Source organism: Ovis aries, chromosome 11, assembly GCF_016772045.2.
Source record: "Ovis aries strain OAR_USU_Benz2616 breed Rambouillet chromosome 11, ARS-UI_Ramb_v3.0, whole genome shotgun sequence".
Classification (NCBI taxonomy): Eukaryota; Metazoa; Chordata; class Mammalia; order Artiodactyla; family Bovidae; genus Ovis; species Ovis aries.
Genome location: NC_056064.1, coordinates 19,888,060 through 19,913,617, shown reverse-complemented (window position 1 = coordinate 19,913,617; position 25,558 = coordinate 19,888,060). Strand labels below are relative to the sequence as shown.

General features: G+C 52.0%; 1 protein-coding gene and 1 long non-coding RNA gene across 2 annotated transcripts; one reads left to right on the top strand and one right to left on the bottom strand.

The window, feature by feature from the left end:
• Window positions 1-390: 390 nt before the first annotated feature.
• On the bottom strand, window positions 391-23,926 carry SLC13A2 (solute carrier family 13 member 2). The gene is made up of 12 exons (XM_004012497.5): window positions 23,760-23,926; window positions 9,737-9,865; window positions 8,874-9,010; window positions 8,561-8,766; window positions 7,693-7,873; window positions 7,469-7,591; window positions 4,675-4,893; window positions 4,409-4,497; window positions 4,005-4,126; window positions 2,352-2,513; window positions 1,583-1,720; window positions 391-1,100 (listed from the first exon to the last, which is right to left on the bottom strand). Exons 1-12 carry the CDS (start codon window positions 23,859-23,861, stop codon window positions 930-932), a joined length of 1,779 nt encoding a protein of 592 aa, XP_004012546.3. The 5' UTR covers window positions 23,862-23,926; the 3' UTR covers window positions 391-929.
• On the top strand, window positions 22,885-25,550 carry LOC121820684 (uncharacterized). Its single transcript, XR_006061361.2, has 3 exons — window positions 22,885-23,347; window positions 24,531-24,768; window positions 25,100-25,550. It is a non-coding gene; the product is annotated as an uncharacterized LOC121820684 (long non-coding RNA).
• Window positions 25,551-25,558: the final 8 nt, after the last annotated feature.

Genomic DNA, 25,558 nt, shown 5'->3' with positions numbered 1-25,558 from the left:
GCCTGCCTCCCCTGGTCTGGAGGGACTGGTTTTTCCAGCTGGTGGAGGGGTCGGTGAGGAGTTGGCAGGGGCAGAGGGTTTTATGTAAATGCCCAGGGAGTGCTCTGGGAACCGGGAGGCTGGTTTTCTCTAAGACACGCAGGGACTGGCAGCTCCCAATTAGCCAGGCCGGGTGATGTCAGTGCTGCTTTCCTGGGTGGCTGCGCCCACTCCGATTGGCCTTGGCAGAGGTTTCTGGCCATTACCTTCTCCCTTGAGTGGGAAGGGTGCCAAGGGGGCCGCCATCCAGGATAGATGCCAGGCCCCCTCCCAGCATATTCCCCAACCTGGGGCCTGAACCACGTTTGGGGACCTAGCCTTGGAAAGTGCCATGATAAACCAACCACACACTCAACAGCAAAACTTTAATGGGGCAGATATTTGAACCCTCCCCCCAAACCTGAGAGGCTGGGGAGAACTCAGTATGTTGGGCTGGTCCCAGAGACTGTTGCCATAACAACTGCTGGTAGGCTTTGCTGCCCAGGCGGCTCTAACCCTGAGTTTCAATAAATAGAGGACAAAGGGGTCTAGTCGCCCACCAAGCTGGGGAGGCAAAGACCTGGAGTGCCAGACAGAGCACATTATCATGTGTGTGACCTCACATGGGAACACAGTCAAGTGTGCACACCTCGGATCATGTGCACACACACAATCCCCCCTTGCCAAGTATCCTCACATGACACACCGTCTTTACACACACACGCATGTACGCGCACACACTTTCCTCAGACACACAGGACTGAGCTCACATACCTCTTCCTTGCAGACACACATGAGGTTAGATACACATGTGCCTTTCAAAGTTTGGCTTGGAGCCTGGTGTCCCCTCCCAGCTCACAGGAGTAGGAACGAGGTGGGTCTTTCTGGCTTGGGCCAGATTATCCCGCGGACTAGGGGCTAGCTGTTGTGACATTTGCCTGGCTGACCCCGCAGAGGCCTGTGGTGTTGGACTGGGCCCAGGAGGGGAAGTTGTTCAGGTCGAACATGGGGATGCTCCAGCTGTTGATGGCCAGCGTGATGACGAGAACCCCGATGACGTTGAGCATGAATCCGGCTCGGGCCTGGGGTGAGGAGAGCCAATCTGAATGTGTGGGTGCTGAGCTGGGTCAGCACCTATCCCTTAGGTATTCACATGTGCTTGGAGCTCTCTCATTAGCAGAACTCTCCCTGGGAAGTCCCCCTTTGAGTCTAACCTGCAGCACAAGGCGATGCCCTACCACTGACTTTACTGCCAGTGCAGATAGGGGGAGGGGCGCTCCCGGGGCCCTGGGTCTCATTCTCTGAGTCCATCTCCCGGGTGTGGGTGCCTGGCCTCTTGGTGCCCCTACATTCCTCACCCCTCCTCTCCCTCTCAGTGGCCTAGGGCTGGCAGGGCCTGGAGACCCTCAAGTGGGGACCATGCCCTCTCCTGCCCCCGTCACCCGCCCCAGCGGGGTCCACCGTGAACTCCAAGGATCTCAGACGCTTGAAGCTACTCTGTGGCCTACCAAGGTGGAAAGACAGAGCGGCCCGGGCCGAGGCATTTGAGACCCCTGCCACTCACCATGTCCGTCACTCTGAGGCCTCCGAAAGAGAAGGCGATGGCGTTGGGCGGGGTGGCCACAGGCAGCATGAAGGCCAGGGAACTGGCAAGGGTGCAGGGGAGCATGACGTAGAGAGGGTGGATGCAGATGGCCTGCGACTGGAGGGGGAGGCCGTGGGGCAGAGCTGGTCTTAGCCCCCTCTCCCAGAGGGGAAGGCTTGACCCCCCAATTCTCCTTCCCTCTCTGAGGGCCAAACCCCACCCCCACCCCAATACACACTCTGGCCATGAGTCCCCCACTTCTGCCAGAGGGCACTGGGTGACCTGGGCAGGGCCCCTTGACCTCTCTGGAGGGGATAAGTGTGCGGCCCTGCCCAGTGGGGCGTGGGAAGGGGAGGGACTCATAAAACGGATCTCAAAGGGGCTCAGGGTGCCGTCATCAAAGGCTGCGGGAACGCGCCTGGGGAAGCAGGGGCTAGGGACGCTCCGGGAAGCAATTTCACGCCGTCACCTCAGGAACGACCAGAACCGGAGCTGGGCCAGGGATGTGGGGTGGGGCCACCAGTGAGCCCCAGCAGGATACTCCAGGGGTGACGCCACCAGGGATGGAGTGAGTCAGGGGCCAGAAGGCCTTGGGGCCCAAGGTTACTGAAGAGCCTAGGGAAGGGTGGAGGCTCGGGGGTCCTTTCTCAGAAGTGAGAGGAGGGAGGGGGCAGATGGTTGCTCTGACCCTGGCTGGGATGGGCAACAGGGCTCCCTGGAGGAGGTGTGTCTGCCAGGCCAAGCTCACCATGGAGGCCAGGATGGGCAGGAAGAGTGTGGTGGTGGCCACGTTGCTGGTGCACTCAGTGAAGATGGCAATCAGGAGGCAGATGATAAAGGCGATGGCAGCAGGCGGCACACTCTCCAGTGGGGTCAGCTTATCCCCCAGCCACTTCGACAGGCCCGATTCCTGCGGGCAGAGGAGGGTGGTGGGTGAGAGGCTGGGCCGCCTGGGGCTCCAGAGTCCTCGGCTGAGGCTCTGGGGCAGGTCCTGCTCTTGCCCACACCTCTCTAGAGTCTTCAGAGTCAAGGGCAGCTTGGGAGGGAATGAAGAGACCCAGCTGAAACCAAAGTCTCCCTCTCCTGCTTTTTTTAAAAAATCAATCAATCAATTAATTAGTTAATTTTGGTTGTGCTGGGTCTGTGTTGCTGCTCGGACTTTTCTCTAGTCGCGGCAAGGGGTGCTGCTCTCTAGGAGAGATGCGCAGGCTTCTCGTTGCAGAAGCTTCTCTTGTTGCGGAGCGCGGGCTCTGGGGTGCGTGGGCTTCAGCAGCTGTGGCTCCCGGGCTCTAGAGCACACACTCAGTAGTTGTGGCACACGGGCTTAGTTGCTCCACGCATGTGGGATCTTCCCGGAGCAGGGATTGAACCCATGTCTCCTGCATTGGCAGGTGGATTCTTTACCACTGAGCCACCAGGGAAGCCCCCTTTCTTCCTCTTGAAGGACAGTTGGATGTGGGGAGAAAGAGATGGGTAGCAAAGAGAAGGGGTCAAAGGGCTTTCTCGGGAAACATGGGGCTTGGTGGGAGAAAAGACCTCTGACCCCACTGACTCCTGTTTTCCTGACCTCTCTTCTGGGGGTCCCTGGCCAACTTTAGCCCTCTCCCTGCCCCCACCAGCTCGGCAGGTTGGGAAAGAAGGGACTTTGCTCCTGGCAAGGAGGGAGAAGGGGAAGGGCCCTGGTAGAAGCTGGGAACAGGCTGGCAGGGGGACAGGGACAGTCACAGGGTCAGAAGAGCTCCTGTAATGCCAGACTGTAAATCCCAGGGAGCTGGGACTTTATTTTATACACCATCACCCACTTAGCACTCAACACCCATTACAGAGCTTGGCACAGTCAATGAGTGCTTGATGGTTGAACTAACCAATCCCCGACCCAGGGAAGCTCCTGTCTATGCAGTGAATGAGCTTAGCCAGAATCCCGAGGCCTAGGGGTGCAGGTTCATGATTCCCCTCTTGGGTGGAGGCTCTGCAGAATGATGGCCCGGTCCCCAGAGCGTGGCTGGGTATGATCATGGCACCCCCTGGTGGCTTCAGCCAACAAACTGCGTCAACCCAAAGCCTTCTATCTACTCCCTGGTGTTAAAGCTGAGGTATTCTCTGTCCCGCTGGGGGTGAGGGAAGGGCCTGGGTGGTCCTGAGTACAGTCCCTGCTCACCAGAAACTCCTGCCTTCTCTTTGGCTTTGAGAACTCGACTGGGGAGAGGTCCCTGCGGCCTGTGTTTTCTCTCCCTCCCTTAGGGCTCCTACCTGTCTCTCCAGCTGCTGCAAAGGCTCTGCCCACCAGGGGGCTCCCACGTGGGGGGTCAGGGCTGCCCGGGGTGGGAGAGAAGCAGGGCCCCTCTTTCCCTGTCACAGGGTCTCCCACCAACGGGGCTGGGGAGGGGGTGGGGTCTCTCACCTCACTGCCCTTGGCCAGGGCAAAGCCACCACCCAGAAGGATCACGATATTCCAAGGCATTTTCTTTTTTACTATATCCCAGGTGAGGAGGGCAGGAGGAGCCTTCAGCTTCCCTGGGTTTCCTACTCCCCAAGCAGAAGAAGGTGGGTCACCAGGAGCCAACAGGCTTTCCCTCCCCTCCCCGCCCCGGAGGACTCTCCAAGCGGTCTTGATCAGAGCTTAATGCATGGGAGAGAGGGACCCTCAGTTCTGCCACATCTTGGCTTTGCCCCTGAGAACCTGTGCCCTTCAGCCCAGCTTCTCTGGGCTTTGTCTACTCCGGCCGAGTATGGTGGGAGGGAGGCAGAGTGCCAGAAGGCAGGGTCTGCCCAGAGGCTCTTCCCTGCCCCAGGCCAGGTGCTTACCTGGTTTCTGAGTCAGCCCTGGGATCTTGGAGGGCACGATGAACATAATTACAGCGATTAAGATGGCTACTGTCCCATCGGATGTCATGCTGTGGGTGGGGCAGGGAGGGCAGGTTTAGAGGCTCAAGGCTACTCAGGGTCATGAGGGGGATGGGGGCTGGAGAGGAACCCCTTCCCTAGATGTGCCATTCTCCCTCCTGTTCTGAGTTGGGGGCCCTGCTCCCTTCCCTCCTCCCAGAAGTATCCCTCCTCCCCGCAATGCTCACCTCTTCCCAGTGTCATCGGAAAAAGCCAGGTTACCCCAGCCCGTGAAAAAGCCTGGCTCCCGAGTGAACCAGAGCACCACCAACAGGACAAAGAGGAAGGTGACAGCCTTTTCCGCGAAGTTTATGGGGCCCAGCAGCTTGTGCTCTCTCCGGATGACTTCGAAAGCGGCTCGCTCCTGATTCCTGCTCTGTTCCCCCAAGCCAAAGTTCTTCCGGAAGCTGCAGGTGGGGGTGGGGACAGCTTGTGAGGGCCCCCACACCAGGCAGGGAAGCAAGGGGCTCCGAGTGCCTGAGGTTTTGTTCCTTTTTGATTGTTGTTGTTTTGGCCTAGCCAAACTGCTTGTGGGATTAGTTCCCCAACCAGGGATTGAACCTGGGCCACAGCAGTTAAAGCTCGAGTCTCAACCACTGGACCACCAGGGAACTCCCAGGAGTGCCTGTGTCTTAAAGGCTGAGACATGCAAAGGCCTCCTTAGGGTTACTACACTAAGACCTTGATGCCCCCAACGTTCTGGAAGAAAAGCAGAAGACTCTGGTTTACAAACTCTATTCATAAAGAAGGCTGAGCACCGAAGAATTGATGCTTTCTAGTTGTGGTGCTGAAGAAGACTCTTGAGAGTCTCTTGGCCTGCAAGATCAAACCAGTCAATCCTAAAGGAAATCAGTCCCAAATATTCATTGTGAGGACTGATGCTGAAGCTGAAGCTCCAATACTTTGGCTACCTGATGCCAAGAGCTGACTCATTGGAAAAGACCCTGATGCTGGGAAAGACTGAAGGCAGGAGGAGAAGGGGATGACAGAGAATAAGATGGTTGAATGGCATCACCGACTCAATAGACATGAGTGCAAGCTCTGGGAGATGGTGACAGAAAGGTAAGCCCAGCGTGCTGCAGTCCGTGGGGTTGCAAAGAGTTGGACATGACTGAGTGACTGAGCAAACAACTGGTTTGTCAGGGCTCCTATTTAGCAGAGGGGCTGGTAGGGGTGGGGTTTCCCTGTACTTGGCCCTGCTCCATCTGTCTCACTGACCCCTCCATGCTTCCAGGAGTTTTCTTGTGCTGAGCTTTCCCTTGCTCAGAGTGAGAAGGCCCCAGAAGCCTGGACCCTGTGCTTCCTTCGGGCCCTGACTCATCACTCCTCTCCTCCAATAGCGTTTCAGGAAATCCTCCCCTCCCTCTCCTACCGCTTCTGGGCACCCTCTGCCAGCCTGAGCCCCACCCACACTGTCGGAAGAAGCACAGGGGTCTGCACCCTGTTCCACCTGCGTTGGTTTAACTCACGTTGATGTTTAACTCTTTGTTTGGGCAAATCTCAGCTCCCCTGCTGGACTGTCAGTTCCTTGAGGGCAAAAATCACGTTTCACACATCTTTAAATCCTTTATGGTGCTTGGCACTGTGCTGATCTCTTTGACTAACACTGCTTTGTATCAGCCCCAACCTCAACCCAATTTCCCTGCACCTGCCCAAGCAATGTTATAGCAACAACTAACCTCCAATTAAAAGAAATAAATTTTTTTTTTGTTTTTAAAGAGAGACAAGCAAAAAAACTTTTGGTGACCACCCCCTGCCTGGGTAGGAAGGACAAATAACAATTTATATCACAGCAACACTCATACCACCACTCCTAGGTTGGACTCATAGCAGAAATCAATAATCAATCCCAGACTCAATTCCTACTGAGCCCCAGCAAGGTCTCACATGATTTTCAACTTGGAGCTCTAGTGACAAAGTCTGGAAGTCAGAATAAAACCTCCTTACTACTCTTGGCCTCAAGAACAAGGTGGCACATTAGATTCCTCTATAATCTCTCCCTGCCTTCTTCTCCAGATTTGTATCCTGATACTCCTTTTTTAAAAATAATTACATTTTTTCTTTTGCAATTAATGTTTTTTCTTTTGTGGTTAAAAAAAATATATATTTTTTGGTTGCATCTGGCCTTAGTTGCAGGGTGTGGGCTTCCCTCTGGTTGTGGTGGGCAGGCTGCCCAGCGGCGTGTGGGGCCTCAGTTCCCTGACCAGGGATGGAACCTGTGTCCCCCTACATTTGAAGGCAGATTCTTAACCACTGGACCACCAGGGAAGCCCCCTGGTTCTCCTTTTTTTTTTGCTCTTTATGTTTCACCCACACAGAACTGGAGTTTCCCCAAACCCAGCATGTTCTTTCTTGCCTCTTTGTACAAGATATTCCTGCTGCTGAATGCCTTTACTTCATCTTCTGCCTGGCTGACTTCTAACTCAGCAAGATTCAGTTCAGGTGTCGTCTCTGCCAGGGGCCTTCTGGAGTCTCTGCTCTCCTGGGCTGTATTCCCACAGCACCTAGGCTTCTGTCTGTCACTGCCCCCACCTGCTCACCATTAGATGGTGAGCTCCAAGGACAAGGCCTGTGCCTAGCGCTTGCAGTGTTTTCAGTGTTTTCAGGACAAGCGTCAGCACTTTTGTAACTGACCAAGCTCATAGCGTACGCTCCTTCAGCACCTGCCAGAGGACTGTGGATCATTATGGAGTGGGACCTGGCCTGGGCACCAGGAGATCTGGTTTTCTATCCCAGCACTGACATGTCTAGCTATGGACCGTGCCTCAAACCTCAGTTTGCTTATCTAATAGATGGGATAATACTCTCCAATCATTCCCTCCAATGGGGGACCAAGGGCACAGAAGGGCCTTGGGAGGGAGAGGTTTTCTCACTGAGATGGTGATTATGTCCTTTCCCAAAAGGCTACCTGGGTACCCAACTAGGCGCTCCCAACGGGTAAGGGCAGACACCTGGGCATCTCTTCCCCTTTCTGCCACTTACTCGAATCCTAAGAAGAGGATCTGCAGCCACACCCAGGAAAGCAGCAGTAAGATGATCATGGCAGGGAAGGCAAAGCCAAACCAGGAGGCGAAGTTCACCACGTTGCCATTTCGGGGGAAGATCCTGAAGGGGAATAAGGGCTGCTGTGTGGCATTGCCTGGTGACAAGCCAGTTCCCTTTGTCCCCCAGTCAGAATGCAGACCCTCTCCCCATCAATCACTCACGAGTTGACCTGGCCTTGCAGCACCAGGTTGGGGGTGGTGCCGGTCAGGGTGGCGATGCCCCCGATGCTGGCCGAATAGCACACACACAGGCTCAGGCCCTGGCTGAAGCGGAGCTGCTCCTTGTTCTTCTGTGTCTTGGACTCCGAAGGAGTCAGTGGAGCAGGGCAATCCTGCTTTTTGTCTGGGAACAAGGGAGAGCTGGGGTTGGGAGTGGGTGCAGTGCCAGATTCAGGGAGCATGGCAGGGGCTCCATGGCCTCTGGGGCGCCTTGTCACTTAGCAGCCTAGACCCAGGCTGCGGGGAGGGCCGAGGCTGCCTCCAGGTCTGGAAGGGCAGGCACTCCCTGGGGTCTCAGGATGGAGTGACCCTTGGATACCACCTGGACCAACCTCTCTTAGGAGAGGGAAACTGAGACACAGAGAAGGGAAGAAGATGATTCAAACTGCACAGGAAGAATAGAGCCCGGACCCCTGACGGCCCACCCAGGCTCCTGCTCTCGGCCTGCCAGGTTATCTAGCATCTCGGTTTGCCCAGGACAGAGGGAATTCCCAGCCTGCGGGACTTTTCATTTCAAAACCAGGAAAAATCTCAGCCCACCAGGACAAGCTGGTCACTGAACTTCTTGCTTCCCTCTTCTGTCCCAAAAGTTGCCAAGATATGGGTTTCCCTGATGGTCCAGTGATTAAGACTCTGTCCTCCAATGTAGGGGGTGCGTAGGATCGATCCCCAGTCAGAGAACTAAGGTCCCACATGCCGTGGCGGTGTGGCCAAACATTAAATAAAAAATCGGTGCTCAGATGACTCCTCCTATCATGAACATCATCTCAGACCCTCCCCAAGAGGGGTTTGGGGCAGGGCCTGGCCTCACCTTTCTCATCAAGCTTGGTCTCTTCCTTCTGCTCCTGGAGCTCAAAGGTGGGGTTGTTCCTGCCCTCCTCAACATCCCTGTCTGTGGGCATCTTGTGCAGCTGCTCCAGAACAGCATGGGCTATGGGCACCATCATGGCGGTGGTGGCCGTGTTGCTGATCCACATGGATAAGAAGGCCGTCACCAACATGAAGCCCAGGATCAGCCTAGCAATGGACAGACCCACACACTGGTGTTCCAGCATTCCTGCAGGGACTGGCGGCCCAGAGCACCCGCACCCTAGGCCCTCCCGTCTTGGTCTGTGGGGACTCACAGGGCGGGCCGCACCCCGACGATGAGGAGCACCCGGAGGGCGATGCGTTTGTGCAGATTCCAGTTCTCCACGGCGAGGGCCACCATCATCCCCCCAATGAATAGGATGTTAGTATCTTTCAGGTACTCGAGGCTGACCTGGAGGCGGGGACAGGGCTTATGGGGTGCCGACACTGCTATGTCTGTCAACAGAGAGAGGTTGGTTCCCTGGGCTCTTGGACCCAAATGGAAATGGTCTTTGGATCCCCCACTGTTTCCTCTCTTTCTGATTAACCCGTTCTTCCGTCAGCAATGACTGAGAGATCGTCTAGCCTGAATTCTTCCATGCTTCAAACTACTGACTGGGAGAATTTGATGCTGTTTCAGAAGCTAAAGTCATGGTTCTCTGTGATCCCTGGGTCAGCATCATTGCACCAGCCTGGAACTTGCTAGAAATGAAATGGTTAGACCCTGCCCCAGATCTATGAAATCAGAAACTCTGGGGTGGTGCCCAGCAAAGTCTTTGTTTAACTGGCCCTGCAGGTGATCATGGTGCATGCTCAAGTTTCAGAACCACCGAACTAGAAGGAGACAGGCTCTTTGGCTGGCTATCAAGCCCCCTTTCCCCCCTAGTCTAGGCCTAATTGCTTTCACTTTGAATTAACTCTTGACACCAACTGTGCCCCTGACATTTCTAGAATGCCTTCTTCCTGGTCTTCTAGCTGACTCCTCCCTCTGTGCTCCCCGACCTGCCAGGCAGAGGCAGGGACCCGTCTTCCATGCGCACTGCCTCTGATGAGGTTTCTTCCGTCATTACCGTCCTAGGGCAGACACCCCCTCCCCCCATCCTTGGGAGCACGTCCTCGCGTGAATGGAGAGGCTTACCGTGGAAGCATTCATTATGCCCATCATGGGGAACATGATGACGGGGAGGAAGGCAGTGATGGCCAGTGGCAGCGCCTCGGTGCACCAGAGCAGTGCCATGAGGATGATGGTGTAGGCGCAACAGGCTTCCTGCAGGCAGAAGGGGAACAGCAAGCTATTGGAGGGGGCAGGCCTGTATCTCGAAACCACATCACCTCCTGTCCCCAGAGGAAACAGACCATTTGTGACAGTGCAGGGAGACCCTGTAAAACCCGCAGCCCTTGACTCCCAAACCCAGGTCTCATTCAAAAATGGAGATAGGGACCTCCCTGGCAGCCCGGTGGTTAAGAATCTGTGCCTCCACTGCAGGGGGTGCAGACTCAGTCCCTGGTTAGGGAGCTAAGATCCTTCATGCCATGCAGTGTGGCCAAAAAAAAAAAAAAAGGAAAAATGGAAATAGCAAAACACTCACCTCCTTGTATTTAGCCCTGGGGAGTCTAGACATTATAATCCAGCTGTTGGATATAATCCTATCCCCTTGGGGACTGCAGGGGGCTTGGATGAGGATTCTTAGATGAGATGGGGGGGCTCATCTCAATGAAACCGGAGCCTAGGAATTGTGGGGCACTGCCTGGAGCTCTGACCTTCCCTCCTTTATCAAGAGTCTATAAGAATACATCTATGTGTATGACGCTTAAATAGTAATTGTTCCTTCTGCTAGCAGGTGAGTTTCATGAGAACAGAGTCAGTTTTGCCGTATCTGGATCCTCAGAGTTCAGGACCCAGGAGGCTTCAGAGCAAATCTTTTCTGAATGATTCACTAACCATTGAAAAATTTTGGGAATGGCATGAGTCTCCTTCCAAGTGATCCCGGCATGACCTCGGCATTGCGTAACTCCATGAGGTGTCATTCACATTTCTAGAATATGTCTTCCCTGGTGGTCCTGTAGCTAAGACTCCAAGTTCCCAATGCAGGGGGCCCAGGTGCTATCCCTGGTTGAGGAACTAGATTTCACATGCCAGAACCCAGAGTTCACATGCTGCAACCTAGAGTTCACACGCCGCAACTGAAAGATTGGGATGTGACAATAAAGACCCCGAACACGTCAGTGAAGTTCCGGTGGGCTGCAACTAAGACCCAGAGCAGCCGAATGAGTAAATAAACATTAAAAAAAAAAAATCTGAAAAGTTCCACCATCCCTGTGTTGTACGGAGAATTGTGGAGTAAACCCTGAGTCATGGCTTTGTGAGTCTTGGGGTACCAGAGGCCCCCCTTTTCCCTCAGGAAGCTCCCAAAGCTAGGAAGGCCTGACCTCAGGCCTGGTAGGGGACCTAGAGCAGGAAGTTGGCCAACCAAGATGTCAGGGGCCCACCCACCTTTACGGGGCCTCTCCGCAGGCCAGGGGAGGGAGAGCAGGCAGGGGAATCATTAGCCAGAAGGAAGCCTCCAGGAGGGGTACTTGAATCCAAGCCTCCTCAGGGGCACCTTCTCACTCTTTGTTTGCCAAAGGAAGGGCTGCCTGCTTGGACAAAGCAGCTGAGAGGCCTCTCCTCTCTTACCTGTCTCAGCTGCCCTGCCCCTCTTGCCCTCTCTACCTGGTATGGGCTGGGCTCCCTCCTTATACCTCAGGCCCTTAGTACCCTGAGGTTGGAAGGAAGGTCTCAGGGAGAGGAAGCTGCTGTTTACTGAATAACTTTTAGGAGCTGGGCGTTTTCAAGTTTGTAGCTAGAGCCACTTTTGAACTGTGGTGTTGGAAAAGACTCTTGAGAGCCCCTTGGACTGCAGCCAGATCAAACCAGTCCATCCTAAAGGAAATCAGTCCTCAATATTCATTGGAGGGACTGATGCTGAGGCTGAAGCTCCAATACTTTGGCTACTTGACGGGAAGAGCCAACTCATTGGAAAAGACCTTGATGCTGGAAAAGACCTTGATGCTGGAAAAGATAGAAGGCAGGAGGAGAAGGGGGTGACAGAGGGTGAGATGGTTGGATGGCATCACCGACTCAAGAGACATGAGTCTGAGCAAGCTCCAGGAGACAGTGAAGGACAGGGAAGCCTGGCATGCTGCAATCCATGGGGTTGCAAAGAGTTAGACACGACTGAGTGACTGAACAACAGCAAGTTATAGCCACGGGTGGGTGTGGTGGTCTCATGTTATAGAAGACCTCCAGGGGGTATGTGGCTTGCTCACGGTCACAGAACCAGGGAGGGGCAGAGCCAGGTGGAAACCTAGGCAAGGTATCCAGGATTGCACAATTCCCAGAGCACTCCCCATGGAGTTGTATCAGTGGCAGGCGCAGGTGGTGTGGCATGTAGCCTGCCTAGCCAAGTGTCTCTGATGCCAGGCTCATTTTCTCTCCATGAAATGTCCACCACTTTTCTCCCCCGGACATGAAAGTGGCACAGTGGGTGGGGAATGCCTTGATCCTTGATCAGAGACTTACACCTCTTCCTCCCCTAGCCGGAGGTAGATTCTGCTGAAATCGCTGTTTCTTCAACCATTTTCTCAGTTACAGTGATGTCATGGCCTGTTACCCATCCTCCCCCGCAGGCTACAGGCAGGCCAGCTCCTCTGGACTCTAGTGTGGCCCCCACCCCCTAGAATTCTCTGGCCAGAGACAAGGAGGGGAGCTGGGATGGATGATTCTGCTGATTCAAGAAGATAGCTTTGCAAAAAACAACAGCATAAGTATCGCTGAGGTCTGCTCCATGGACATCGTGCTCTCCACACTTAAGGTGGTTCCTAATCACTTTTAGTTGCTCTGTGATTTAGAAATGACTATTGTTCTCATTTCACAGATGAAGAAATAAAGGTGCCAATAAATTAAATATTTCAAAGTCACACAAATCAGTGAAGAATCCAGACTGTCTGGTTCTTCAGCTCCAGGGTTTTGCCTTCTACCTTGAGCTTGACGCCTTGCAGGTAGGGGGTGTCCTTCAGTCTCAAGCTTGCTGTGGCTAGCAGGGTGAATGGGCGTGAGTTAGAGCTTAGGATCCAAACAGAACTATTTTCGCTGGGGCCTGCCACTTCCCATTGCCTGGCTCTGGGCAAATTCCTTCAATTCCAGGTCCCCATTCGCACCCTCCAAAGGGAGCTGTGAGCACCAGTGTGTCGAATCTGTCGCTCCTGTACTCCTGTACAACTTTCCGGCATCTCTCTCCGTATCTCTCTGTCTCTGGGTCAAAAGCAAAACCAGTTTCAGAGTTCCATTTGGAAGTCCTTCCTGGCTCTGGTGGCTCTGGATCTGTGTTCCCATCCCGCCCTCCCGGGCAGTCAGTCAAGCTGTAGCATAACCCACTGACCTACTCTTCCTGGATCATGGGGCTCTTAACTAGGGCATGGAATGACAAGGGTCCATGAAGCTGGGTGGGAAAACTATTTCATCTTTTAGCTAACATCTAACTAAGGTTATGAACACAGGCAACAAAACTGGGTGGTTTTTTTGGCCGTACCTCTAGGCTTGAAGGATCTTAGTTCCCCCACCAGGGATTGACCTGGAGCCCATAGTAGTGAAAGCGCACTGAGTCCTAACCGCAGGACAGCCAGGGAATTCCCAAAACCAGGCAACTGCTGATGGTACTAATGACAATTTAGTCAAGGATATTCAACTGTGGTTGTCGGTTGTAGGGACCTGCAGAGATCAGTGGCTACAGTGATCTCAAAAATGCATCTCAAAATATTGTTTACATCCATCTCTGTCTTGAAACTGTGGTAGTAATTATATCAACACCAGATCTTATTTAATGCTTTAATAAGGAAACATTTATATTTCTGAACTGCAATTATTTTTTTATACTTTTATAACCGTGTTCCAAAATGGTTGGTTTCCTTCTCCATCCCATACACTTTATTTTGTGCATTTCAAAGCAATATTCTGAGAACGGCCCAGAGTCTTCACCAGACAGTCAGTGACATTCATGGCTCAGAAATGAGAACAGAACCCAGGGGATCCTTTCTCTTTGGTCCCTCACTGTGTCTGATTCCAAAGTCTGCATTCCCCCGCTTTAGAAGTGAGAAGTTGGGGGACTTCCCTGATGGTCCAATGATTGAGAATTCACCTCTCAAAGCAGGGTACATGGGTTCCATCCCTGGTTTGGGAACTAAGATCTCACATGCTGTGGGGCAACTAAGCCTGTGCACCGTGACTACAGAGCCCACGTGCCCTAGAGCCCATGCTCCAAAACTAGAGAAAGCCTGTGTGCCACAACAAAGACCCAGGGCAATAAGAAGAGAAAAAAAGTGGGCAATTGGGAATCAGACTCGGCCTCCTAGGCCACCTTATACCCTCTGCCTTGCTGCCATCTCTGTACATCTTGGGCTGGCCAAGCTCAGATGGTGGCCTATGGCATGGGACCCAACAGTCTTTCTTCTCAACCTGCTGCACTGCTCAACTCCACAGGTTTCAGGTATATATTCCTTTGGTTTTTTTTTTAACACCCTAAGTCCCCCTACCTCTTCTGCATAGCACTCATTACAATCTGTACTTAAACATTCGCTTTCACAAATTTCTTATGATGAATATCCATCTTTGCCATCAGATTGTACTCTCTAGGGAGCAGGGTCTGGATCTGTGCTCACACCAGCAGGGTGTCTAGCACCTCTGTGGAGCTGACACTGGATGAGTGAGTGGATGAATATTAGGCACTGGGGCACAGACATGATTCAGGCCTGGCTCCAGCCCTCAGGGAGTCTGAGTGCCCTATGTGGGCTGGTTCATAGTCATGGTGGATTGTCTGCCTGGCAAAACCAACAGCGAGCAGATGAGATAACTGCTCAGATGGCTTCCAAACCCCAAGGCTGGCAGCTTGCTTCTTTTGTGATGGGAAACAAAAGTCAGAGGTCAGAAAACCTGAGTGCCCAGGCCCAGCTTTACGGCTGCATGTCCTTGGGCAAGCTATTTAACATCTCTCAGCTTTGAGGTTTTTTTTTTTCTAAATAAGAAATATTGAACATTTCCAACTGTATACACATTGCTCTTTTATGAAGTGTCCTTATCTACAAATAGGAATAAGAGAGACACCCACTTTGCTGGGTTATTATGAGGATGTAGGATTTGACTATGCAGGTTTCAGCTGTAAAGAACTGTGGATGACAATGAGCAGGCAGTCTGGGTTAAACTTGGCAGAGAAACGTGCTCCTGGGCTGCTGGGGAACCAGGGTGGGTGCATGAGGCACAAACAAAGATGCTGGTGCCAGGGAATCTAGGGCAGACTCTGGACCCTGGGTGTGGACAGGGTGGAGACCTGAGGGCATCATGGCCTTTACCCATTACTGGCACAGAGCAGCCTAGGGCAAAAATGTCCACAGTCTCAAAGATGTTACATCTTATTCCTCCTGGTGATTGAAGGTTAACCCAAGGGCAGGCTACTCCCACTGCTCCTCTGCCCCGGCAAGTAGGGATGCTGCGGGCAGGGAGCCCTACTGGGTCTAGGGAGTGAGGTGAGGTCCTGGGTGGCAGCCAGCACCATTGCAATGGGGATACCAAAGAGTGGAGTTCCAGAGAAGGGGCCTCTTCTCTGAGCCTCCTTCCGTCTGGGCTGAGGAAGGCTTCCAGAGAAAGCAAACTGAGTGGGTGCTGAAGGATGAATAGGAGTTTGGTGGGTGGGAGAAAAGTGTCAGCATGAGGGAGTAAGCATAGAGGGACAGAATGAGGCACAAACGGTCAAATACATTCTTGGGGGGGAAGGGATGGAATGCGCAGGAAGAGTCTCATTTGCCCTGAGAGGAATATAGGACTTTTATCTAAAAGACAAAGGTAAAATGGGGAGATCCTTGGAGGACTGTGAACAGAGAGAGTGACGTGGTCAGGTTGGTGTGTCTATTAAAAGATTACATGGAGGCTACATATGTGATTTTTTTAAATGTCTGTATTTGTATACACATAGGAAAATCTCTGATTCGAGAATTCTTACCCTGTTTTTGTACCGGGATCCCCTTGGCAGCCTGATGAAGCCTTCCAGCTCCTTCTTAGAATAATGTTTTTAAATACATTAAATAAAATGCACACAAAGGATCACAAAGGAAACCACTTATACTGAAATACAGTTATCAAAATATGAACAATGGGCAAGATAGTAACATAATGTGACTCTTAACTAGTAAGCTCTTCACTGGCTGGTAGCTACTGTAATTTCAAAGTCATGATGAACGTCAACAGTATGTCAAGGTCCTGGCAATAGCTCTCATACGATTTGAAAATATCTGTGATTCCTGTGGGTGGCAAAGTCAAAAATATTGTTCATCCTATGGTGGCTTGTTGTCTACATTCATCACAGAAGAAAATGCTTCATTCTTTCATGCTGTTGGACTTTGTACAATGCGCACGTATCACCTAATTAAGTAAATCAATTGCCTCAAGATAAAAATAGGGGGCTTACACCTGCAACGGTGTGGCAGATGGGTCGGCAGCCATGGAAGCTGGGAGTTGACAGATGGCCAGGCTGGGCTGTCCAGTGGGGAGATGACAGGTGCGCAGAGAAGGTCACGGCAGTGTAGATGGACAGGGAGGACAGACTCCAGAGATTTTAGGAGGTGGAAGGCAGAGGGTCTGGGTGATGGCTGCTGGGTTAGGTGGGAGGAGAATACTCGAGATGCCTTTCCTGTGTGTCTAGAGGCACGGTGATCCTGAGGAGAGGAGCCATGTGGCAGGACTTGGGGAAGGAGGTACAGACTGGTGTGTGTGTGTGTGTGTGTGTGTGTGTGTGTGTGTGTGTTATATTCCAGGAATAATAGGCCCATCCAAATGCCTAATACCTCTGAGAGACTAAACGTAAGAGGCAACAGTAGCCAGTCCTTACGCAAAGATAAGTCCTTCAGTCTCTGCAGCCACAGTCCTGTAGCCAAACCACAATCTCCATAGCAACTGGCCCCCACAAGGCAGGATTTGCTCAATGACTTGCCAGTCTCTTTAATTTTGCAGCCTGCCCCCACCCCCGCCACTTGCTACCATCACTTCCAGGTCAGGACCAACCAATGAAAGCCAAACTTGCTCTCCAAACAATCAGAGAGGACACCCTGCTTCCAGTTAGCCTTCCTGCAATGTCCCCCTAACAGCACCCTCCAGTCAGGACACACCTGAAGCCTTACCTCTCTCCACTCTAAAGCATCCCCGCCCCTTGCCTTTGAGGCTCTGCCAGAAGCAGGCAGTGGAGGCTGACTACCTTCTCTCCTCTGCCTGATCTCATTTGGCTGATCTTTGTTTATTTCCGCACCTTCATGTGAATGCATTTGTTGCATCATCTTCTGCTTTAAGAGGCCAAAGGGAAGAACAATGGGTCCGGGTGTCAGAGACAACAAAAGTGGGGGCCAGAGTCCTGACATCAGAGTTTGGGCCAGGGCCAGAGCCGCTTGTGTCCACTCGAGAGCAAACCAGCAGGTAAGAGATGAAGAGAAGCGAAGCATTCCCACACTCCTCCGTGCATCTGATCCCCACAACAGCCCTGGGCAGCTCTGTTGGATTCTGTTCAGGAAACTGTTCTGCTCAAGTCTCTCTGGTTTTCCCATGCCTGACCTTCTTTTAGCAGGTACTGGAAGTGCGGACACGATTTGGTAATCTGGGGGCAAAGTTCGAATTGGGAAGCCTTCTATCTCTTCCCTGGGAATCGCCCTGGCTTTGGAGGCTGACTCCTACCCTCACGACCTTCAGAGCCCACAAACCTGACACCGCACAGTCCAGTGCTGATCAGGGACCACACTTCACTGCCCTAGGGGACACGCCTTGCCTTCCTGTTTCACCGGTGGGAACACCAAGGTCTTCATGAATAGAAGAAGTCAGCTATGGGCATAAGTCAGGTATCCACACAGTGCCCGAAACACTGTTGTGTTTCCTTGTTGTTGCCTAGTCACTAAGTTGTACTCTTTGCGACACCATGGACTGTAGCCCACCAGGCTCCTCTGTCCACGGGATTCTCCAGGCAAGAATACGGGAGTGGGTTGTCATTTCCTTCTCCAGGGGAATCTTCCTGACCCAGGGATCAAACCCATATTTCCTGCTTGGCAGGTGGATTCTTTATCTCTGAGCCACCTAGGGAGCCCAGTTGTGTTTCCTAGGGGTGTGGAATTCAGACAAGGGGCAGAAGGGACAGGAAATCATTGTTTGCCGAGCCCTGCGTGCCAGGCAGTCTACCCACACAGGTCATCTCGTTTAGTTGAGATAGTGGGCTCTTAGAGGTGAGAGGCTTGATAAAGTCACATGGCTGCTCATGCTACCAAGTGGATTTGAACCCACATCTATCTGGCTCCAAAAACCCCTGATTTGTTCCTGGACTCTGCCATCTCAACCAAGATCCAGGAAGTCTCAAAAGATAGAGGCAGTTCCCAGAACCAAGGTCCAGATTCTTTGCAGTGTTCAGGCCCACCATACTGGTCCATCTTTGGGGTTCAGGAATTGCTGGTAGTGAGGGTATTTTGGGCTTCCCCAGTGGCTCAGTGGTAAAGAATCCACCTTGCAATGCAGGAGCCTCAGGAAATGTGAGATACCTACTACTCTTGTATCCCAAGAGTAAGAAATCCTAAAAACAAAAAAACCAAAAGGACTTCACTGGTGGTCCAGGGGTTAAGACTCCATGCTTTCACTGCAGAGGGTGCAGATTCCATCCCTGGTTCTGGAAGTTCCATATGCTGAGCAGTGTGGCCCAAAACAACAACAACAACAACAACAATAAGTAAACAAACAAAAATGCAGAGCAAGAAATCCTGCCCTCTATTCTTACTGTAAACACAGTCTGGATTTCAGCTAAGCTCTGTCCTGGCAAACACGGTACCACAGGGAGACGGTTTGCATGAGTGGTTCTGTTGGATCTTGGGAGACATTTGCATTTTCAACTCTAACTTGGTTGGATGGCATCATCGACTCAATGGACATGAGTCAGAGCAAACTCTAGGAGATGGTAAAGGACAGGGAAGCCTGGTGTGCTGCAGTCCATGGGGTTGCAAAGAGTTGGACACAACCGAGGGACTGAGCAACAACCACTCTAACTTGCTGCCTTTTTGACCTCCGAGCAAGTATTTATCCCTCCTGACCCTCAGCATAAAATCCTCTCTCCTTCCCTGGGCCGTGCAGGGCTGACCTTGGCTGACCTCTCCCTGCTGCTCTAAGGTTATCTGTTCACTCGGGTCTCCATGCCGTGCTGGCCTTATTTCCTTGCCAGGCTTGCCCCTGGCCTTGGGCCTTTCACTGTGGGTTCTGCCTAGACAGCTCTTGGCCCAGAGCTGGGCTTGGCTGGCTCGTACTCGCCAGTCAGGTCCTAAGGTAAATGTCAGCGCCCTAGTAGGCTTTCTCTAATCACTCTGTCTAGAGCAGCTCCTCCCCAAGCCAGAGTCACAGCCTGCTATATGCTTTGCATTGTGTGGACAGTATGCGCCTTTTGTGTGTCTTTCCACCCCAGCCCTACCCCCAGGATCACAGGTTCCATGAATCTTACTTTCCACCCCACTGCACCTAAACAGTAACTGTCATGTGATACTTTTCCTGATGAGTGAGTGAATAGACGTAAGGTTTCTGGCACATCATTCTTAGGTATCTGGTTGCAGGGTTGGGGGAGCACTGAGATATCAGACCCCACTGTCCCCCAACCACTAGGAACCCCTCTGCCAGCGGGTGATGGGAATTTCTAGGATTCTGTTACTAATTCTTCAAACACACTTACTATTTCCAGCCGGCATGCCTTTGCTCCTAGCATTCTTGTCACCTGGCCTGCCCTCCACTAATGCTTCTCACTGTTGAAATCTCACTCCGCCTTCAAGGCCCAACTCAGATCCTCCCTCACCTCAGTTGGAAGGATTTTCTCCCTCCTCTGAGCTCCTGCAGGCTTCTGGCCATAGTTTGGGTGGCAGGAACACATGGTCCTCCAGACTGAAAGTGACTTGAAGACAGAACAGCTATATTTCTTTTCAGTAACCCCTAGCACAGAGCAAGAACTCCACAGACATCCTAGACTGAATGATGGTGGAAGGATCGATTGATGGCTGGGTGAACATGAGATAGACTGCTCAAGAGGTGACACGCCGGGGGACCACTCTTCATCCCTAGACAGCCTCGGCCAAGGCCAGGTTCCAGTCCAGACTTTGCCTTTTTCTAGCTGGGACTTGTGGAAAATTCCTTTACCACTTGGGATTTACATGTCTGTAAAATGGAGATGGAAGTAGTAACCTCATAGTAACTCAGAGATGATTGTGAGAAATAAGTGGGTTAGTGCTTTGAAATGCTTGGCATAATGACCAGCACATAAAAAATACTCAAGAAATGTCGACAAGTATTATATGGACACAGGTGTGAGCTGAATTTTTTCTGGGCCCCCTCCTACCCACTTCAGGGGCCAGGAGTGTGGAGGTAAGCTTGGAATTCACTGCAGAGAGCAGGGACTCAGCTGGAATTGAGGATAGGGCTGTCTCTACCCACATTCACTTGGTCACTCAGTCATTTGACAAGTATTTGTTGAGCACCTACTATGTGCCAGGTGCTGGGGATTCTGCATGGAAAAAGGCAAAGTCCCTGCCTTCATGGAGGTTACATTCTAAAGTAGGGGGATCAGAGAATAAATGGGAAGTAAAGGAACACATCATTTCAGAGAGTGAAAGCCCTTTAAATAACAGGTTTTTATAAAAATGAATGATTGGGACTGCTCAGAGAAGTTTTTTTCTGGGTGGATTTCAGTGGACACCTAGAGAAGGAAGCCTCTGAGAGAAGAATATTCCAGGCAGGAAGATGAGCAATTTGAGGAGCAGAGAGAAAGCTAGGTAGGCTGCAGTGCTAAGTTGCTTTAGTCGTTCCGGACTCTGTGATCCCGCCAGGCTCCCCTGTACATGGGATTTGTCAGGCAAGAATACTGGCATGGGTTGCCATTTCCTACTCCTGGGGATCTTCCCCACCCAGGGATCAAACCTGTCTCTTATGTCTCCTGCATTGGCAGGCAGGTTCTTTACCACTAGCACCATCTGGGAAGCCAGGCTGGAGAAGGGCAAATAAGAACAAGGATACAGGGAAGGAGAGAAAGTGTCTGCAGGGGTGGAGCCCTGGGGACTCGTGGCCTCCCTGACAGCTTGGATTTTAGGTTTGACAGGAACCCTATGTGGGGTTTTAAGCAGGGTAGTGACATGAGCTTATGTTTGGAAAAGACCATCCTGGCATTTGAGTGAAGAATGATCTAGGGGCATAGAAAACAATCTTGTGGTTGCCGAGGGGGTGGTGGGGGTAGGGGAGAAATGGATCTAGAGTTTGGGATTAGCAGATGCAAAAAGTATTATATGGAGAATGGATAAACAACAATGTCCCACTGTATAGCACAGGCAACTATATTCAATATCCTGTGACAAGTAATAATGGAAAAGAATATGAAAAAATACATATGTACAATTGAATCACTTTGTTGTACAGCAGAAATTAACACAATATTGTAAATCAACTATTGTTGTTGCTTAGTTACTAAGTCGTGTCCGACTCTTGTGACCCTCCCCGCCCCGGGCTTTAGCCCGCCTGGCTCCTCTATCCATGGAATTTCCCAGGCAAGAATACTGGAGTGGGCTGCCGCTTCCTTCTCCAGGGGATCTTCTCGACCCAGGGTTGAACCTGTGTTTCCTGCTTGGCAGGCAGATTCTTTACCACTGAGCCACCTGAGAAGCCCCAAATCAAATATGCTTCAACTAGATAAAAAAAAAAGAATGGTCTGGGGATGGGTAGGGATGGGAGAGAAACGCTGGTGGCCTGGACCAGAGCGGAGGCAGTGGAAAGTGATTCCATTCAGTGTATTTTGGGGAAATTGAGTCAACAGGACCTGCTGGTGCTTGTGGAAGTGAAGGAAAGAGAGGCACCAGGAATGGCTCTGAGGTGGACGTTGAGCCTTCTCTTGATATGTAAGATCAAAAAGAGAGTCAGCTGAGAGAGATGAGGGATCAGGATTGTATTTTGAGTATGCCAAAGGCGTTCTGTGTAAAAAGGAAGGTTTTGGTGGGGGGAGGTGTCCCGTGTTAGTTGGGTAATGCAAGTTTGGAATTTAGAGCTGGAATTACTGATTGGGGAATCATCAGTGCTTTTAACGGCAGGAGAAAACAGAAGGTCACCTAGGGCAGGAGTGATGATAGAGAGAAGGAGCAGGAAAAGTAGTCAAGGGAAGAGGAAACCCAGGAGAAGCCAAAAGAAAATAGCACAGCAAAGAGGAGGGGACTGGCTGTGACAGATGCTGCTGAGTGGTTGAGGAAGGTGAGTGGGGACCAAGGGTTCCGTGACACGGATGCTGACCGGGAAGCGACCAGAGCCCTCTAGGTAGGAAGAGCCTTCGGGAGCGGAGCTGTCTGAGGTGAGAGGGGCAGTGTAGACAGTCTCGGAGGCTTTCGGTTGTGAGAAAGAGCAGAGAAAGTGAGCATGCATGCAGGGACTGTAGGTTTGAAGGAGACTTTGTATTTTAATGAGACTCGTATTAAGGCTTGCTGATGGGAGAGATCAGGCAAACAGGGAAAAGCTGATGATGCAGGAGAGGAGAGGATAATTACAGGAGCAAAGTCCTTGAGAGGGACTGGTAGCCAGGGCCCCAGTGGAGGGGCTGGCCTCACAGTTAGGACATGGGGCAGTTCATCTGAGTCAGGACAGGGGAGGCAATGTCTGTAGGCAGGAAGCAGGCGGTAGATGGGGTGCAGGCAACAGGTGGGATACAGCCCAGAGAAGACAGGGCCTCCTGACGCATCCCACCCACACCAGGAAGCCTGGCTTCTTGTACTGACTCGGGCTTTCCTGAGTGACGGTGGGCAGGTTACCAAATCTTTCTGGGCTGTACTTTCCTGGGGAGTAACATGGGAATCACGGTTCCTGTCCATCCTTCCTTCTGGGGTTAACACACTTGGTTAACTCAGCCTGTTTGGAAGCCAATCTAATGGGTCCTTAGCATAGAGATGCCACTGGCTTTGGCCTGAGATTAGGGTCATCTCAAAGGTCAGCGGGGTCTTGTCCCTGACCAGGAGCCGTGCCACTACCTCCCTGGTTCCTTATCCTTTTGGAATACCTTGGATAAAAAGCCTGCCTCAGTTTCCCTCTCTGAGCAGTTGGCTCAGTGGGCAGCTGCCGGGTGGCAGGGGAGTGGGTGTGGGATGGGGCCAAGTTCAGGGCCAGGATTGGTCTTAGCCTTCCGGAGGCAGACAGCACAGGCTTTGTAGGCAGGCCACACCCCCAGCCCTGCCACTGTCTATGTGGCTTGCCAGAGACATTTCCTGTGAAGCTTGGACTTCAAGGCCACCTCCTGGACCCTACTCTTCCCAAAGTCCTGTATTAGTTTTAGATTCATAATTTTGTCTTCTTTTACTTACTAGATGATCCCCAAAGTATGTAATGTCTGAGCTCCAGATCACAGGATCTGCCCTGGGATTTTGGGTGACCACTTTCCCCATCTGTAAAATGGGAGTCAGAACCTGCTTCATAAGACCAGGGAGAGGGTTACTGGGTGTGTGGTACAGGGCATGCAGCGGGGGCTCCAATAAATGAAAGCCCAAGTTATGACTCCTGCTGTTTGCGTAGGGTGGGCAGGAAGCGGTAACATTTCCCCCTCCATTCAAGGTGTGCGTCTGCAGCGCCCACTGGCAGGATCGGCGTGTTCAATTAATTCCCACCCCTCCTCCGCAGGAGACTTAGCTCTTGGGATCACAGGTGAGCACCTTCACTTTCTGTTTGTACTCTTAAAAATTCACCACTGCCTGAGGCCAGTTTTCCTCTAATCCCCTTCTTTCACTCTCCAGCTGCTAGACCAGCTCACACTCTCCTGATCAACCCCATCTGCTTCTACCTGCACTTTATGAAGCTGGTTTTCTGCCTCCCAAGGCAGTAGATGTCAAGTGGACCTAAGCAATTCACATTGAGCTCCCACTACTGGATACCCAGCAAAAGCCGCTTTTGACTTCTTAACCCCTAAGACTCAGGAGGACCAGGAGGTGATAGCCTCATCTCCAGGCTAACAGGGATGAGTGGGCTTTCCTGGTCCTAACGATGCCCCAGCCCGGGGCAGATGGTCCCTCCCCTGCTCCCTTGGAGCTTCCCCATGCCCAGAATCCCAAGTCCTTACCTTGGTCGGCACGAGGATGGGCAGAGGCAGCAGGAAAATGGGTAGGAAGAATACGATCAGGTAGAAGCGATAGGCCCACAGGCCCTGCCAGCAGGTGGCCATGGTGTTGACCCACGAGGGCTGCCTGGTCACCCTCTGGATCCAGGGAACTGCAGGACGGACGGTGTAGCAGGTAGGCGGCTGGGCAGGCTTATATAAAGCCGCTGGAGTGTTAACCATTGACCCACCCTGGCAATCAGAGTGTTTTTGGAGTCCGGGAGGTGAGAGTAAGGAGGAGAGACCTGCAGGAAGTATAAAGATCAGGAAGACTTTGCAAAGAAAGGGAGGAGGGCAAGATCAGGGAATAAAAGGCTTCAGGTTCTTTCGAGAAGTTAAGCCTGGAGTTAACCCTTTCTGTGCATGGAGGCTGTGAAGGGCTGCAGCCAGAGGAGCTGGAGAGGGGAGGGTGTCTGGGAAGCCCCGGCATCCACAGGTCAAGACACAGAGCGCCCTCCCCAGCTCCTCTCTCCACCTACTCCTGCAAAACTGAGTTCTCTGAGCTGTTTTTACATGGGGCCCGTGGTGGGGCGGCCCTTCCTCCAGAAACACCCTGCCCTCTGGGGGTTTCCAGTCTAGGATTGAGGAAGGGCTGGAGTAAGCCCTTCTCTTTCCAGGTATCCAGGAGACTGTCAGAGCCACTGGACTGACCATCTCGTGTTCACTGTGTGCTGTTGATGCAATGACTTAACTTTGAAACAGCTGCTGACTTGTTAATGTATTGCTGTATGGTAGGTATACAGCGCAGACTTCCCAGGTGGTGCTAGCGGTAAAGAAGTCGCTTGTCAAGGCAGAAGATGCAAGAGACTCAGTTTGATTCCTGGGTTGGGAAGATCCCCTGGAGGAGGATCCCGCTGCAGTATTCTTGCCTGGAGAATCCCATGGACAGAGGAGCCTGGTGGGCTACAGTCCATGGGGTTGCAAAGAGCTGGACACATCTGAAGGGACTTAGCAGGCACTCACGCATGCACAGGTATACAGCAAAGGTTCACTCTTATAGAGTCTTCCCGGGCCCCCATCCCCACCCCAAACTCCCATGGAACACCCTCAAAATTTTTTTCATGTTTTGGAAACACATTTAATCTCTCCATTTATCCATCCATCCACCAAACACATATTTGGCCCTGATTATATCTTCAGCCTTGTACTAAGCGTTAAGGATGCAGAGAGATTGAAATGCTGCTGGTAGGGACCTTCCTGGAGGTCCAGTGGCTAAGACTCCGTGCTCTGTAGGGGGCTCTGGTTCAATCCCTGGTCAGGGAACTAGATCCCACACGCTGCAACTAAGAGTTTGTGTGCCACAGGTAAAGATCCTGCGTGGGGCTTCCCGGGTGGTCCACTGGTTAAGAATCCGCCTTGCAGTGCAGGGGATCCCTGGTCCAGGAAGATCCTACATGCTTTGGAGAAACTCAGGCCGGGTGCCGCAACTCTGGAGCCAGCGTTCTAGAACCTGCAAGCCACAACCACTGAGGCCGCATGCCTAGAGCCCATGCTCTGCAGCAAGAGAAGCCACCACAATGAGGAGCCCATGCACCTCAATGAAGACTAACCCCTGCCATCCACAACTAGAGAAAGCCCATGTGCAGCAGTGAAGACCCACCACAGTCCAAAAAATGAAGGAAATAAAATCTTAAGAAAAAAAAATTCTTAAAAACAAAACAGCAGATCCCGAGTGCCACAATAAAGGTTAAAAATCCCCCGTGCCACAGCTAAGATCTCTGGTGCAGTCAAATAAATATTTTTAAAAATGCTTCTGGTAATAG

Coding starts and splice junctions, on each gene's coding strand:
- SLC13A2 (XM_004012497.5), bottom strand. CDS start 23,861: ATGGCCACCTGCTGGCAGGGCCTGTGGGCCTATCGCTTCTACCTGATC. Junction 4,894..7,468: donor ATCCTCTTCTTAGGATTCGA/GTAAGTGGCAGA, acceptor CCCCACCTGCAG/CTTCCGGAAGAACTTTGGCT. Junction 1,101..1,582: donor GCCTCAGAGTGACGGACATG/GTGAGTGGCAGG, acceptor TCCTCACCCCAG/GCCCGAGCCGGATTCATGCT.